This window comes from Gymnogyps californianus, chromosome 11 (assembly GCF_018139145.2).
Source record: "Gymnogyps californianus isolate 813 chromosome 11, ASM1813914v2, whole genome shotgun sequence".
Taxonomy (NCBI): Eukaryota; Metazoa; Chordata; class Aves; order Accipitriformes; family Cathartidae; genus Gymnogyps; species Gymnogyps californianus.
In genome coordinates, this window is record NC_059481.1 from 9,494,128 (window position 1) to 9,512,152 (window position 18,025).

Here is an 18,025-nt window from a genome sequence, read left to right on the forward strand (position 1 = left end):
GCTCGGGGCCGCGCTCAGGTAGGCGGCGGGACCGGCCCGCGGGGGCCTGCCGTCTTCCGGCCTGGCCTTGGTGCGCAGCCTCCCGGGGAGCGCGGCGGCTGGGGGTGCGGAGGGGCTGCCTGGAGCGGGGCAAAGCCCCGGGGCGCTGGGGCTCGGGCAGCCGCTGTTCGTCGCAGGGAGCGAGTAACCGGGGCGCTGTGGGGCGGCCGCGCCTCTCTGTGGCGGCCGAGCGGGCTCCGCGGGCGGAGTTCCCCGCCGTGCCGGCCCTGGCGCTGGCCCTAGGCGCTGGCCCTAGGCGCTGGCGCTGGTGTTTGCCAACTTCCTTCTCTTTCGTCGTCTGCCTCTCTCTCCGGCTGATGCAAGGTGTTCTATTTCATAAATTGTGGTGGTGTTGCTTTAACTGTTGGGACACCGTGCTGCTTTCTGTTTCAGGTGTGTTATAATAACACCTGTGAGAGAGAAGTAGTGGGTGCTGAGCAGGGAGTGCGCAGCTTTGGGATGGGTTGGCTTTTGGAAGCCACATTTGCCTTGCTGGAAATCATAGCAAGGAAATAGTCTATGGATTGCTAAATATAGTAATGAAGAAGAATGTTACTTTGGGGAAGAAATTATACTACTTAGTAGAAATAATAGACTTGCATGAAAACCCTGAAGTATAATACCACTGTAACATGTTTTTATTTTTGCTATGCAACAAAGAAGCTACTGTAGAAGAGAACCGTGAGTTTTTACGTGGAATGACAGCACAGCAGACTCTGAAGAAACTGATTCCTTTCGGTGCCTTGTTATTCATCTTTTTCTTTGTTAACACTTACTGAGTTTTTTAGTCTAGGAAATCCTCTTTGAAGATGGAAGAACTTAGGTGTTTGTTTAGATGGGAATGGTTATTCTTTCTGAGACTGGTATTTATTCTGCTTCACAGTGCATAAATAGGTTGTACTATCTCTTTATATAGATATATGGGATAACTTGGTGTTACATTATCGACAATACATATGGCTGTAAACTTTTACACCTTATGCTTCTGGTTTGCACTTCACTAAGGTTAGGAAAGTAGTTCGCGCTTCTGATTCCCTGCCTCCTTCCCCCCCCCCCCCGCACTCTCTCCCCTCCCCCCCAAAATACATAGAGGTTGAACTCTGAATATAATGGATATTTATTTTGTCTAGATAGACATTTAAAAGGCAGTGTCACTGAGAGCATAGAACATTTGTGGACCTAGAATCAGCTTTGCAGTTTAAACTGGAGTATAGAAGAACTTGAACTGTAACTTTCTTTTGAAAAATAGTGGCAATAAAGGTATTTAGTGAGAAGCCAAACCACTGAAGCTGTGTGTGGGGGGTGAGTTTTTCTTTTTTTCAATCTTTCCTTCTGGCTTGGCCTGACATACAGGAGATGTGGAATACTCTGCTGTATCCTCCAGTTATCCCTGCTGTTATTGGACTAGAACCCATTAGCGTCATCTTGATTCGTTAGGAAGTTTGCAGACTTCATGTCTGTTTAATTCCTACCCCAAGCTACCTTTTTTTTTTTTTTTTTTTTTTTAATAGCTTGCATTCAGGAAGACAGTGCCAACTGTATCCAGCACCTTTGGGTGGGTAGGAAAAGCGTACTGGTTCTTAGTGGGTCGTTGTCATTTGGTGGTGGAGAATGTAAGCTGGTGAAGATTTTGTGAGTAGGTCAGTTTAGCCATTGGGCTCAGATTAGTCTTCTGTATTTCATTTTCCTTAAGGCACTGGATTTGACCTCAGACTTAGTTATGACTATGTGTGTGTTATTAATCTTTTACAGAAAGAAGCTGTTTAGCTGTTGATTTAAGTTTAGGAACATTGTACCTAGGTATTTTTTTATTAAAGCTTTTTAGGCTGTTTTGCTCTTTTAGAGCGAACTAATTATAATTAATAAAATGCTTTACTTTTGATAGCTGTTTTACTCGTGTATGTTTGCTGAACGTGCTTGTAGGAATATAGTGACCTTAGAGATGCCCTTCAGTCTGATACCATGCTATCTACATATCACCTTTGATAAATTTAGCAGTTCTACCTGTAAACCTCAATGATTTTGTAATTATTCTTTTTTATTCCATTCTTTTTCTTGGTAGTAAAAACTTTTCTATTTTGGAGATTTGTCACCTGTATACACTTAAATATGCAGTATTAGTGTAATATTCTGGTTAAATACAAGATAAGTAACTTTTAACTCAAGGCCAGCAAGTAACAGAAAATGGTGATTGTTTGTCTGCTTGTTCCTCTGTTTTTTTAATATTTTTTGATTATGCCCATACCCACTTAGTTAGGTCCTGAAGCTTTCATTTGGGAAGGGAAGACAGATGTTTAGTGCTCCGTGGAGCCTGAGGCCATGGTTGTGTATTCAGTAGAATTGGTTTTATGTAGTGCTCAATTACCTGTCAGTCTGTGATCTGGATGGAGTGGGAGAACACAATAGCACTTATGTTGAGTTAGCCAGGGCCCATGATGAAATGCTGAGTTAGCTAGAGGAAGACAGATGTTACAATATCCAGCACAGAGCCTGCTGTTGAAACTTGCCCTTTCAAAATTTGTAGTTTGTTCAAAATCTGTATCAACAGATTTTTTTTTTTTTTGGGGGGGGGGTGTGTTCTATTAAAGGATTTGCATTATGTGACTTCATTGTTTTTCATCTAGCACTGAGATGCACTAAAGCTGGAATTGCCATGTTATGAAACCACAGCCTGAATGTCTTCCACAGTGGAGATCAGACTTGCTAGTAAGGACTGGGTAGCTGCCTGTACTATATTTGCCCCAAACTGTATTTTTTGTGGTTATGCAAAAGGCTTGGTTTTCAATGACTGTAAATTTGGTACTCTTACTATTGTTCTATTCATTGAACTGTAGAATAATTAAATGGGAATATTTTTATACTGAAGAGAAATCTTAAAAGATAATTTCAAATCACCACTACGGTTTTTGCAACATAGCCAGTAACGTTTCTGATAGGTGGCAAGCTCTAGCACTGGTAGTTGCCTTCCTGTGAAAGGAATGCTATTGCTGAATGCCCGGTCAAATTCAAAATAATTTAATGACAGCAAGCAGATGTTATTGTGTCATGAGAACTCTGGAACTCAGTCTTTGCCATTTGGGCATTTGTTACTTTGATGATTGAAGAAGTATGATTTAAAAAAAAAAATTTGATGATTGAATACAATGTGATTTAAAAAAAAAAAAAAAGACAAAACAAAACATACCCCCCAACCCGGATGTTCCCTAGCTGAGATTCCAGGAAAAGCACTAATGAAGGAAGAAAAAGATCTAAAGGAAAATGACAACCATATTCAAAGTAGGGCTTTATAATAAGTGGAAATCCAGTTTCTCTGTAAGTTTGATACCAAAGTTGATTGTTAGTGAATATTTTTGCTTTATAAACTGTGATTGTGATTATCACCAGTGCCTTTTTTACAGAGGAACCCCAAATGTATTAGTTGGAGTTGATGAGGTAAAAGTGTTATGTTAGAAAAACATATGATAACTACCATAATGCAGAGATATGAGACAAATGTTTACTGTATTTTGTAAGAAACCTAAATGGAATTGGAAGTTTTGTATTTTGTTGTGCAGATTTCTAGCCACACTGGCATATTTAGATGTTCTAATTCAAGGTTTGTGTATGTTTTCTGTGTTAACAAACTGGGAGTAAAGACAGGATTGAGAATAGAGTAGAGAGTAAATAAATTTAAACAAATAGGTACTTTTCTCTGTGTTCTTACCAGAAGTAACTAGGTGTGGGAAATAAAGCAGATGTCTGAAGTTCTCAGAACTCTCTGCTTTGTCAATATAATTGTCATTTTGTAGAAGCTTTATTGAACCATGATTTCTTTTGCTGTTTTATTACATTGGATACATAACATAACACACAATTGATTGGAAACTGTTCTATTTTGGGGAATTTTTTCCCCCAAGATAAATCTGTAGTAAATTTTATTTAACAACTTGATGTATTTTTATTTTAAGGAACAAGAAATGCATTAGATTTCTTTTAAAAGTCTTTCTGTTAGTTAAGAACTTGAAAAAATAATCTGAATGTGTACCAATAATGAATACTCTGTATTCCTGGTACAGGAGAAAAAATAAACAGGCAGCTGCAGCCAGGCAGCTCTCTTCTGAAAATAACTACCAAAGTCATCTGGTAGTGTTGTAACAAGTAAAATTTGTACTTCAGGTTTTTTCATTCTGTTTTTGTATTTTCCACGTCCTCTCTCAATTTCCTTCAGAATCACTATATTTGAGTGAAAGAAACACGAAACATTGTTTTGCCCAGTAGTTGAAGAGAATTAATTCCAAAAGATCCTAATTTGTGTCTTCTCAAAAAAAACATGGTGTTTTTCTTGAATGAACTGTAGTTTCTGTGCATGTGACAAGTCAGAAATGACTTCACCACCTACATGTCTTAAACAATGATGCTACAGACAAATTTTAAATTTGATTATTGATTTATTGGCTAGCCATGTGTGTGTGTGTTTTTAGCTAGTCTAAGAGCTTTTCGGCTGGGTAAAATAGGTATGTACCTAGCAAAGCCATATTTGGTCCAAGTATAAAAAAAAGATAATAGGAAATATGTAAAAAAGAATATGTTTTCTTTCTAAACTTTTATTCTATTTTTTTTTTTAATTCCAGAATAACAGTTGTGAGTTAGTGTAGTGTTTTGTAACATCATGATTTGGATTCTTCTGTTTTATTTTTTTTTCCAAGACAGCAATGAAGTCACGTATCTTGCATATTAAAAGAATCTACTTTTACTTGCAGCGTGCTTTGAAAATGTCTGAAAATTCCAGTGACAGTGACTCATCTTGTGGCTGGACTGTCATCAATCATGAGGTACCCAATCTCAAATTAATAAAGTTTTGTCATTTTAAGACTAGCTATATGCAGTAAAATATTATTTCAACTTTGTAGTTTTTGTTTTGTGTGGATCTTGCATATCGACAGAGAATATAAAAAAGAGATTTATAAATAAGAAAACATAAAACTACTGTTTAAAAATGTGTCCTTTACTATAGCTGATATAAGTTCTGTTATTTAAAATAATATTTTTTTTCTACAAAAGTTTTACTTTAAAGAATTGCTAGAATTTTAGTGAGATGCTCTACTCTGTTCCATCTTTCCTGAAAACATTGACATTCTATATAACTTGTCTGTTGTTGCTAATACATTTCTTCGTTTCCTTCCAAATCCCACCCCGTCCAAAAAACCCCAAAAAGTTGGGAATAATGGGCAGGAAAAATATCTCATGCAGAAGGGAATGATTCCATGATTTCTCCAAGTCTTTTCTACCACTAAGGTATCTGATCCTAGCTTCAACAGTTGCTGTTTAGGAACAGCCATCTGTCCTTAGAGTCTGTCTTTCTTGTTATGAAAAAATAGGATAGAGACAAGTTTATGCTCATTGACTAGAATATTAGAAGGCGGCATTTTCAAGGCTCATGTGAATGCTATAGTTTGTACATAACCGACTGCTTTTGTTCCTGGCTGGAACAGTCTCTGTCTTTGAGTTGAGCTTCTGAGCTCAGGAGGTTGAGGACTTGCATAAAGACGTCTGTGAGACATGCTGCCTCTAATCTTTTGTATTGCCTCACTCTGCTTACAGAATGCATAGGCAGTTTGGAGAAAGATGCACATAGGCCTATTGGGTCTTATTTGCATGATTTTAAGCACTTTCGTTTGTGTGGAATGCTGTCCTGCATTGAAAGGAAAGATACGGGGAGTTTAGAGGATCTGGGGTCTCCAGAAATCAACAGTATTGCACAGACTGGTTGGAAGTCCCTTGAAGAAGGTTATGTTACAGAGAGCATGTAATTATATATTCCACACCCAAGATGCTGAAGCTTTCCCAGGCTTTCTTGCCTCAAGTGGAATCTGGGGCAAGCTACCGTGAGTAAAGGAATGCCAACATTTTGTTAGGTTTATTGGGAAATGAAGGTGATGGAAGGGCAGGGCAGCTCTCCTTACCTCTGTACTGTAAGGTCAGGAATGAGAAGGGAAGTATAGCCTTCTCGGAGCTTAAAATTATGATTGGTGAGGGCTTGCCATACTTACACTTGGAGGGTCTTGAAAACGTTAACAGCCTGAAAGGGTTAGAGGGGGTAAGAGATCCTTCTGTGAGAAGGACTGAGTTTTGACATGACTTTGTGTTTTCCAGGGACTCGCAGCAGCTTTTAGCACAAGTTCTTTGCAATTCACTTTGGAATTCTGGGTTTCCTTGGCTCTATTTTTCAGGCAGGGGAGCACAAGGCATAAAATATGTAGAAATAACCTGAATGTTGGCACCTTGTGGAGGAGGAATTCATATGGCAGTGCAGGACTGAGCTAGTGGCAGCAGCTAAGAGAATTTTTTTTTTCCATTAGGCAAAGTGTCACTGAAGAGGTATCTTCCATAAGGAAATATACAAAAGCAGTCTAATTATTGTGTAAGGAAGTTGTGATGGTAGATTGTGTGGCAGCAGGCGAAAGAGCTAACATGCTGTGTGCAAGGCAAAAAACTGTTCTTGGTTCAAAATACTTGTTGTCTTTTAAGACCTAATCAATGGATGTGTGGAGCTCTATCAAATTTGTATGGCTTCAGTTGTGTTTCTGTCCATCTTTTGATCTCTGCTGTAGCTTAATTTATTAGGCATACTTTTATTTAGGATGAAATGCTAGAACTCCTTCATTCTTTGATCAATGGATATCTTGGAGTATAGCTATTTGTAAAGTCGCTATTATGTCTATGTAGCCCTGGTTTAATTTGTGTGTTTGTGTTTCCTATCTGCTGATGTTTGACTAGTTGTATAAAGTGACAATGGCTTTATTAAAACAAAAGTAATTTTTAATTCCTAGTAGAATAAAGCTTGAGACAAAAAAAAAAAGTGAAGCAATTAAAGGTCTGTTGGCATGGGATTCGTTGTTGTCTAGGTGTCTACAGGGTCGGCGTCTGAATCTGATGTTGGTTTCAAAGTTCGGATTGTATAGATTAAATCAATACAATCAATGGAGTCTAGAGAGCGGTAATTTTTATGCTAAGGTCAACACTTACATTTGATCAAATGACTTGCTGTGTTGACTCCACTGACTTGTATTGACTGTAAAGGTGCCTTCAGCAATTTGCTCAGGTGTAGACACTTAAAGTTAGATAAGATTAATGTTTTATCTTACTTTCCCCTAGCATTGAACAAGGCAGGCCTAAGTTGCTCAAACTCTGAGAGGCCCTACCTATTAGTGTGGATCTCCAATATCCTTTTCTCCTTTAGTCCCGAGGATTTTTGTCTCTCTTCAGATCTTGGCTGATGTGTGGGTGTAGTACAGGGGGGGAGTTTGTTTGTTTTGTTTTTTAAGTATTTAGCATTGTTTTGTAAACTGAGCAGGTTATTGAGCCAGAATCCTCAGAGCAAATGGATTAACTGTTTTCCTGGAATGATGCTTACATGTTGGCTCTCTGTATCTTCTTGTTGCCTGCCCCAAAACATTTTCAAGGAACAGTACTTGAGATATTTCGTTCACAGGAGGAAAATAGGAAATAATGGGAAGAGGTCCTGGGTAGTGATCAGCTGTTTCTCCTTCACTGCACACTCCCCGATTTGCAGATTGTAATGAAAATCTGGGTACTTCGAAAGGCAAGGCATTACAAGTTTGTGATTGTACTCAAGTTTTGAAAGCTCAGTTCAGTTTCAAAAGCGCAAGAGATGTGGTTTGTGGCTTATAAATGTTGGGCCACGGTTTCATTTCTGTTGGCAGCAAGGTGGTATGTAAGAGATGGTTAAAACTTTTCCTTGTTTTGGGTTGGATGACAAGTTGGGAATCCTGTCACTGAAAGAGAAATAGAAAACTCCCTCCAGTCCTCAAGACCAGGCGGAATACAGGAGTGCACAGGCTGCTGGACTTTACAGACTTCTAATAAAAGTGAAACGGTTTAAGAGTTGGCTACAGCGGTTGGGTTACTCAGTTGTGAATTGCAGGCTTTATTTTCATACTTGGGATGGTTATTTTACACTGTAACTGAAAATGAATTATGCAGTCTAAATAAATTAACATAATACAAGATTATAGGAAGGCAGGGATTTGTCTAGCCAAAGCAGAACAGATTTCTGTGGTGTAGAGATTTTCTGTTCCCAGTTATTCTTCCCTGACTAAAAGAAATAAAATTCTGTTCGGGGTGGGAAAACACCGGTGTTTAAGTGCTCCCATTATTGGCGTTCTCCTGGCAAGACAGCTTTGAATCTGAGCATGAAGAAAGCAGAATGAATGGGATGGCTAGATACCCTTCATGCACTTGTTATCCAGGGAAGGGGTGACGTGGACTACTGTATACTTCGGGGAGATGATTTGGATATTTAGGAAAGGGATAGAGCTAAGGATTAGACAAATTTGGAATACTATAGTATTACTTTCTTGCGTATTATTGTGACCTGTATTGATGATGACACAATAGAATCAGTTTCTGGATTTGTTTTGCCATTTAAAAGGCACCAAGTTAAGAGGGGCGAGAAATGGCAATTGGCTAGATTGTGATTGTAGAGAACTGACAGCTGTGTATGCTGAATTTAATATCTGCTTTGAACAGAGGAGTGATGCTGTGTATCGTTGGACTACTCTTAAGGAAGGACTGGCTAATTTTGTGTAGGAGTGTAGGAAAAGGAGTGTAGTGAGGAGACAATATCCTTTCTCAACCTCTTTGCTGTTGATGAAATGGAAGGGTGATGGAGGCCTAGCAACAGATTAAGTGAATCGGAGAGTTCAGACATCCACACCAGACTGCACGTGTTTGAAAAACGATGGCTTAACTTGTACTCAGCTAGCCCAGTTTCTTGGTATTTTAGCTAAAATTTTAATCTGTTTTAAGCTGTGTTCCTGATGTTTGCCTTGTTGTGGAGCCTGGGCAAACTAAATTTTTGTTATTCTTCTTCACAACTGAAGAAACGAAGTAGTGGTTCTATTACATCAGAGAACAATTGTCACATAATAAATCTATATACCTATCTATAAAACCCAACCAAGCCAAAAACCCCAAATAATTTTGTATTTTCTTTCCTGAGATTTAACTCAGATTTTGATAAGTTACTTATTATTGAGTGGTAAATTTCTGCAAAACATTTGAGATTAAAATTGTGATACTTTTGTAGTCAAAAGAAAAAATACAAAGTGTTTGTCAAATTACGAAAGCAGTTAATATTTTTAAGCCTTTTAAAAAGGAACATAACTTTATAATGTGATTGTAGAATGTATCTTGCGCAACTCTTTAATCTTCCTGAAGTACAGTCTCCTCTTAAAAGCGTACATGTTTGCTTGAGTCCTGAAATGAGGCATCTAGGGAAACTGATCTGGAAGTATTACTACTACTGTAATTTCATACCTGCTATTGCAAACATAACTATCTCTGTTTACAAAAACAGCTCAAGTTATTTATGGATCAGAGTGACTTAGTATTTTTCAGTTATGTTTTGCATGTTTATGGTTTTCTCATAACCTTACTTGTGTTCCATCAGTTCTTTTAAACAAAAATTACAATATGAAGATTAAATCTTGAGAGTTGTCAGCCATATTGCTTGTCTTTACTGCCCTGCAGTCTCTGAACGTTGCTTATCTTCAGTTCCTGTTTTGCTCTGAGGCTGTTCCTGACTAGCAGCTGACTAATAACTAAGGCTCCTTTCTGGATTAAAGACAGAAATCCAATTTAGAGATTATATAAATACTTGTTTTCCTGGTGTCAGAGATGTACTATTAAAACAGCCATTCAAATTTGCTGACAGGAATTGAGATGGAGTAGAGTTATACATATTTTTTTCCTGGTAGTAGTACTTATTAGAGTTCATGGTGGTACTCTTGAAGTTCCGTTTTGGGGAGAGTATGTGTATTTACGTACAATACATGGACACGTGTACAAGAATTAGATCCCATAGTCAAAACTCATTTGACAATCTCCTCTGTTTCTCTAAATTCTATTTAATAAATAGGTCTAATAAAGCTAATAGAAAATAGTTATTTAAAATACTTAGCATAGTTGTTAATTGATGCCTAAATTTCCCCCCCCCCCCCCCCTTAGAATTGTCCTCCTCTGCCTTTTTTCAATCAGGGTCATAAGTATTACACACTAACAGTTGTTTCCCTCTAGTTAATTACTTGGTATTTCCCTTGCTTTTCTTTGCTTAAAATCTTCTTCTGTTTCAAAGGTTATTATTCTTCTCTTCTGTTTTTATTATTAATGTTCTGGGTTTTTTGTAACCCTTTCCTTCTGCTTTACTGATGGAAACCCCAATAACTGTAACGTTCATTTAAAACTCTTCAACTCCAGGGTTCTGACATAGAGACAGTGACTTCAGAAAATGGAAGCACAAATGATAACCATGAGTTTGTTTCGGAAGAGTATGTTTCTTTGCAAGAAGAGGAGCAACCAGTTGATTTGGAAGGTAAGATATTAAGAGAGGAGCAGTTCTGTAAAATAGGTAAGTGTCTGTTGTAGCATTGGCAGAAAATTAGTATTTTTAATAGAGTTTGTATACTTTGTAGGCCTCTAAGCACTTGCTTCATCAGTGTTATGGAAAATATTCAGTCATCAACTTTTATAAAAGTATTTTTTCTTGAAATAGATGAAATTAATAGAGTATCTTTCCTATTGTCAATACTTTAGATGTGTTATAGAATAGCATGCACTGATGTTGCTGGAAGATAGTTTATAGAAGTGCTATTGATAGAAGAAATATTCCTTAATAATGTCATTGATCAAATAAGAGTAGTTTGGAATCAGTGCTTTTACACCTAAAAAATAACGTTGTGGCACTGTGTTAGCATTTCTTGAGTTGGAAGTGTAAGTCTGGTGCATATTAATATAATGAAAATCCTTCCACTTAATTACTAAATTTAATACTCAATTTGTTAATATTGGTATGAGAACACAGACGTGACAGATTCAGTGTGCAGTTGACTAAATTTGAGCTTGGCCACGTTTCCAAATTCATAACCTCTCCTTGTAGAAACAGGACTAGACACTCAAACTCCAATGACTATCGGGAAAATATTTTAATTATCCTAGCATACAAATGTACTGTGGTATCAACTTACAGTATAGTGTTGGTTTCTATCTAACTGTGCTTTTCATTTATTGGTTACTTGCATTATGATCAGTATGAGCATTTGAATTTAAGTATCATGCAAAACGTTGTATTACATAATGACAAATGGGATTCTGATGTTTGTTAGAGGGATATTAAAAATGACATTTAGTGTATTTTTAGAAAACCTTCCCTGATATGAGTAGATAATAGAAATGTGGCAATTATACCTATTTTAATGTTATATGGGAGTGGGCATAATTTGTGGTTACCGGTTTTAATCCCTTGTTTGTTTGTTTGTTTGTTTGTTTTTTCCTCTTTTTATTTATATAGCTCAGTGCAACAATGATGGAGAGATACCAGTGGTAGATAATACTCTCTCTGCTTTTGAGGAAACTCAGACAGTTCCAGAGGTAAATTATGTTACGTTATTCAGAAGCTTCTGTGAGCCCCATCTGACAATGCCAAGCAACGTTTTGAAGGCATTAAAATAAAGATACTGATTTTTCCTTTTTTTAAAGCATTAAGAATTCTTGCTATTTTTAAAAATTACTTTATATTGTAGGTATCTGAATAATTTTTATGTTGTCCATTTCCCTAGGGAAAGAAAGCAAAAAACCCTGATGATGGGTCCTGCATTGGAACTATTAGCGATGATTCTGACATTGTTACACTTGAAGCTCCAAAACCAGAAGAAACTCAAAGTCAGGAGGAAGCTCCAGCTGATGGTGAAGAAGCTCGAAGTTCAGAGGATTTTAACATGGGTTCCTCCTCTAGCAGTCAATATGCGTTTTCCCATATAGAAACTGGTAAGAGCAATAAACTACTAAGCAACTGTGTGCAAAAATGTCACCGGGGAAAAAAAAAAAATCGTTGCTTAGGGAACCTTCTGTGTGTGGAGAAGGGGAAAAAAAATTGGTCTTGTTGAGTACATGGCCAAGTGTTTGCAGTCTCTAGGACAACTCTAGTTGCCCTAACTCTAAAACTTTGTCCAAATGAACGTCTGCAGTCTTTTTATTTGAAAGTGTTCTCTCCCATTAAGTGTTCACTGTTTCAAATAGAGAGTAAATTTCTAGCATATTTTGGAGAATTAAAATTACTTTTAGTTCGTAGAATAATCGTAGGTTTTCTCTTGACAATTTTTTGGGCTTTTACAGAGTTAGCATAAATGACTAGCGACTGGGAGAGAATTGATTTTTTGGAGCCATGAGGACTAATAGCAGCATGACTACAAAAACTTTTTGCTTACCTTCATGGCTACGTAGAATATATATATATATTTTTTTAAGATACTCCCAGTACTTGGCAGAAGTATGCAATGCATGATATACAGGAGGAAGGATATGAATATTTGGCCAATTAAAAACAAACAAACAAAACCTCAACAAACCCAAACAAAAAAATTTACTGTTGTGTTACTCTTCTCTAGTTCTCTAGTCTTCCTTTTTAATTGTTTGGCTGCTTATTTGTAATCTTTTCTGTTCTCTTCATTGTCTGTAAGACTTTTATGTTACTGATTTTTACCTTTCAAAGTAAGTTGAAGAGCAGGATTTTTCTTAAAATACTGTTTTATCTTAGAAGTAGAATAAAGCATCGTTAAACGTTCACATATCTGTATAGTATCCATTGGAATCAAAAAATGACAGCTTAGCATCTAATTATGACCAGTGATGATTCGTAACAAAGCTGTTGCCTTCTTTAAGTCTTCTGGATGACTTGACTTAATTTTTAATTCAAAATTTAGTTGACTTTCTTTTTTCTTTTAGGGCTGAGTTCTAAAAATGCCTTTTTTTTCCCCCCCCTATGTTTTTGTACACAAAAGTCAGTTGGCTGGAGAAGCTGAGGAAGATTCCTGATTGTGTAAGGGGATGGGGGAATGAGGTGAAAGAGCATGTCTCTCGCAGTCTCCCTTTCCAAGGTGGTGTGATTAAATTTGATCAGCTTTTGTAAAGCTGATTGCTTATGGCTTGCATGGAGTGTTCTTAAAATTATCAGTAGCAATCTGACTTGATGTTGTAGTAGTGATATTCCAAACAGATGCTGAAAGCCAGTCCTCACTGAAGAATTTGGCTAAGCTGACAGTGTTTTATTTGCTGTTTTGACAAATGTTAAACTTACATGTAAATTTGGAATGGGCATCAGTAAGCTTTGCAATACATTTTAATATGTATGCTTGACCATTTAAATGAATGGTTCTTGTTGGATTCCAAATCTATGTGTGACTTTCAAAAAGAATTTCTTCCTTCTAACTTAAGCTGATTTCAGCATGGTCTTTAGTGTTGTGCATTGATTGACCAAGTATTATAGAAAATGTCTGGAGTACTTTTGCATTTATTTTAAATGCCAAAGTTTTAGCAGTCAAAATTTTCATGCTGCTTTTTGGGTATGGAGATCTTTGCCATCCACTTCTTGTTGAATTTTCTCTTGTGTTGGAAAAGGATGAGCTTCAGATTTTCCTAATGTAGGTACTAAAACGTTCTACAACAATTTTCTGCCACTTACTTGCAAACCGATTCCTGTTTAGACTGTCTTCACCATGCAAACAGAAATATTTTAATATTGCTTCATGAATGAAGTTAACTAGCAGAAGCGCTCATATACTGAAAAAAACTGCATCTAGGCTTGAGTCATGTCTATGCAGAAATGTCAAAGAAAATCACATTCTTAACTGACATTGTTACTTCATCTGGTTTCTAGTGTAGAGCTGACACTTCAAAATCATAGCAGAAGCTAGGATTTTGGACTGCTATTGTGGTCACACTTTGTTTCATTTATACTCCTTTTCATCCTGTCAATGTTAGAGTACAGCTTTGTACTGAATTCTTACAGCAGCTGTAAGGCAGTGTCATTCTTGCCTGAAAGTGTAATGCTGTTGACAAGTTGCCAGTAAGTGCTTATGAATAGCTCAGCTTTTCTCTTTGCTTTCTGATTGTCTATTTTTTTTTTTTTTCCTACTTTGCTGTCCAGTGTATATCAGAGAATTTCCCATTTGGCTAGAAGCAGCTTGTTCCTTAACCCCTTTTGTATTCCATATGTGTAAACTTCTTTGGTTGTTGAAAAAACCCTGAAAAAAACCCAAATAAGCAATAATAACACCTGTCTTATTAAGTATGTCCTGTATAATCCTTTATAATGTCTGATCCCTGCATTATAGTAAAAATACCCCTCTTGACTAATTTCTGAATACTTGTCTTTATTGTCCAGGATTGGAGAAATATGCAGCTGCTTAAATGACTGATTCTAAAATAGTGTCCTTTTCTGCCAAGCTTTGTAAATTCATTTAAGAATCTGCATGTCAAGTAGCTGTTTAAGTGGTTTGTCTTTATTGCAATGTCTGCTTGGTCTGTCTGGTTTGACTAATTGACTAAAATGTTTTTTTTTTTTTTTTAGTAAGAGGGGAAGTTATCTTTCATTATCTGACATGTTGCTTGTCCCTGGAGTCAGAAATTAGACATATATTCCAGATAGGAATTGGTAATCTTTTCTGGGGTTGATGCAATCACTTCTATTAAGTTGGAATTTATTTTAAATGAAGAATCTTAATTGGTAATGCTTTTTATAGATAATGGCTAGCACTGCTTGGCATTCTTGTCTCTTCAGTGATGTGTGCATGGCTTTGCTCAAACAAATGATTTTCAGTTGTGAAATGTTCAAGCACAGTAACTCTGTATTTATATTTTTACATTTGAGTGATGATCTCTGATATGAGAATGAACAACCATATTTCCAGAAGGGGCATTAGCATTGTGTAGTTGCAGGCATCAAATTTAGTGTCTGAGCAAGAGCACTTTGTGATGTGCTGGAGGCTTCATCGATCACATTGAATCTATTTCAGGCATGTGAATTAGGTACATGAATATAGGTATTTGAAAGTTTCTTTTTTCACCCTGCTACTGCTTCCCCTTGATGTTTGCCTTACACTTGAAAATGATGCTTTCAGAGGCGGGAGATTAAATAATTGTTACTTATGTACTGGCTTATATAAACTTATTTACAGTAAATGCAGCAAGCATTTGTACCACTAATAGCAACAAGCAATTACAGCTCTATTGTTATTTTTCCAGTTAGAATATATGGCTTTTGGGCCATAGGAACATGAATGTACAAATGGTATCATAAATACTATTTTACAAAAATGCTATAAAAGATATTTTTTATGGTTAGAATTTGTTATCTCAAATCTCGGCCGATTCAATCTTCCAAAACATCAGTCAGGTAATAGAAGCATTTGGGATTCAGAGTGTTGGGGAGGGACAAACACAGAAGCACCTGAGTGGTTCTTCTCCTGTGCAGCAGGGGTTGAAAATGGCTTTTTTGAAAGGTGGGTAAAGGTGTTAATAGGTAGTATATGGTAGATATTAAAAGTAAACAAAATTACATATTTTTGGATATTTATAATACCTACATTAATGGAACTTTAATGGAATTTTGTCTGCAGCTGCCTGTAGATCACAGAATGAAGTTTTTTGAGAGAATATAATAAAACCATATCTGTCTTCTGGAAGGCTTTCTTTTAGTAAGCCTTTATGTTGCTCTTCTATTATTAAATAGTTCAGTCTCAATATCTGTAAGAGAAGAAAAACTGAATTCTTAACCTTTCTACTTCGCAAGAATTTGCAGAGGCAATACATGTAGATGCTTTAAGAGGCAGGATTGTCTGAAAGAAACACTTTCTAATGAGTGAATGATAAGGTATGGGGAAGTGCCATACAGTTTTTTGCTGATGATTTCTTGATTCTCTATCTTTTCCTTTTAAAAAATGAATTTTTAGCTTTGGAGATCAAGCGTTCCTTGCATAATATCCAGCATAAAATATCACATTGAGAATTTTTATTTTATTAATGTTCTCCAAGATAAACGCCAAATATATTTGCATAAATATGATGGATTTTGATACTCAAAATTATTTTTTTAAGGCAACAATTAATGCATTTTAAAGACTGTTCTGTGTTGGTTTTCAGTTTTTTCGTCTCAGGCTAGCAATGATGAATCAAGTAGTGATGAAACTAGCAATCAGTCCAGTCCCACAGTACGAAAACGTCGGGCTAAGAAGAGGCTGATCTCTAGCTCCGAGGCTGAGGGTGGGTCACCTGCTGAACCGGAGTCTGAACCTCCCAGAGAAGAGCAGCACAAACGCCAGTTCAGTAGTGGCCTTAACAGATGCATCGTACTAGCTTTGGTGATTGCAATCAGCATGGGCTTTGGACATTTCTATGGTGAGTTTATAGAAAACAAAATACGTAGAATCAACGTCTTACATAACAAATACCATTTTATTGTGACTCTGATTTTTTTTCTTGTTCTCTGCTAACAATCTAAAGCTAAAAATGAGAAAAAGCAACTGCTAATGTATGGATAACACAGGGAGGCCCTTCAGCGGTGCAATTTTTTATACGCTACTTTAAATAAACAGGAATTAATTTTTGGTTGCCCTTCCAGATAGAAATTTCTTGTTGTTCTCATAATGCAGTGTGTACCCTTCATTTTTCACATCTTTTCTTTTGAAATAAATTTGTGTTAGTGCTTACCATTCCTAATAGCATTCAGAGAGTTATTTCCGGCTTCTGTCCCATATGTACTCATCTGGTAAATGTCAGAGCAAGGCATATTTTTTACAGGAGTTCATAGTATCGATATTTTTCTGTCTCTGGTGGAGAAAAATACGCTGTAGTTGTCCTTGCAGTTCCAGGGTGGTTTAGGGAATCCAGGATAGCAGCAATTTTTCTGTGTTCAGTGCGTGGCCTACAGTTAAGCATTACACAGATTGTTACTACATTTAACAGAACAGCAGAACTCATTCCAGATCTAAATCTATGTAGTGCAATCCTGATCTTATAAGATACATGTGTTGTTATAAAAATGATAGAGGGCATTTATTTTTAATAGTAGTTTTTCCTGAGTAGTTTTAGTTTTATATGAAAATGTGCCTTTATAAGAAGACTTGTGATTCAATTTGAGACTGGCAATATGATTCTAATTGGATTTGATTTTGACTGATTGTTAGGGGTCTAAATTTGGCACTTATTTTGAGATTTATACTAATTTTCACTCGACCCTGATTTTTTTTATTCTTAGGTAAACCTGAAGGTAGGAGTCATGAGTGATGTATTGTGGACGCTGTGCTTGCATTCAGATTTACTTTTTAAATTGTGTGTGTGTATGTGTACGCACACATCCATATATGTATGCATACTTATATTAAAAAAATAATAAATCAAGTCTTAAGAATTACTATTGTATGCGGGATTACAGGAATGACTAATCCAGTTGTGTAAAATACTTTAGTAGCTACAGCTAGTAGTAGCTGGTGTAAAAACTGATTGAGGTGTATTGGCATGCTAGAAGCAGAGAGGAGCACAGTGACTAGGCCAATCTTTGATAGTGCTTTGTGGTGGTAACTTGAGGTTTCAGTTCTGTTTAATCATTTTACTGTGTTTAAATTGGGGTTAATGATAAATACTATCCTTTTAAAGAATTTTGAGATCTATGGATGAGAAATACATTTTGGAAATGTACTCAGGGTCATAGGTTTATTAAGGGATTCACTTTGACTTGGTCATTCATTGAGTCTGTACTTCTAAATTAAAATTGTCGTCGCTGATAACAGTGATGACAGCGTTCTCAGCAGAAAGAAGGCAACTCTGTGTGGCTTTAGTTTTTGCTTCTTCAGGTGAAAGTTCTTCGTGGTTATGTGATAACTAATCTTTCTACCACTAGAAAGGAAATCGAACCCTGCTTTCCATCTTCCTGGTTTTTGTTTGTTTTTTTTAAACACGAACTTGCAAAGAGAAATCCATCTCCCTAGAGGACGACTTTGCATTTTTGTGATTCAGCTTGGAATGAATGTTTTCCACAGCAGTCTTTTAATGCTAGGCTAATTGTTGTGTAAGAGGATTGGAAAGGGTTACTTTTTATGAAATTACTTTTTTTTTTTTTTTGGGTCAGTATCAGGATAGTGTTTTCCCTTTAGCT

The 18,025-nt window shown here is 36.7% G+C and overlaps 1 protein-coding gene across 2 annotated transcripts in view; it reads left to right on the forward strand.

The window, feature by feature from the left end:
* The window catches only part of CCPG1 (cell cycle progression 1), a 27,758-nt gene continuing 9,733 nt past the window's right edge, over nt 1-18,025 (forward strand). The window contains exons 1-7 of one of the 2 annotated variants that reach the window (XM_050903558.1): nt 1-18; nt 2,664-2,745; nt 4,779-4,850; nt 10,297-10,411; nt 11,387-11,466; nt 11,655-11,862; nt 16,015-16,269. In XM_050903558.1, coding sequence (XP_050759515.1) covers nt 2,698-2,745; nt 4,779-4,850; nt 10,297-10,411; nt 11,387-11,466; nt 11,655-11,862; nt 16,015-16,269 — 778 coding nt within the window. In that variant the 5' untranslated portion in view covers nt 1-18; nt 2,664-2,697. The remainder of the gene's footprint in view (nt 19-2,663; nt 2,746-4,778; nt 4,851-10,296; nt 10,412-11,386; nt 11,467-11,654; nt 11,863-16,014; nt 16,270-18,025) is intronic. The other variant, XM_050903559.1, reaches the window with a different exon arrangement.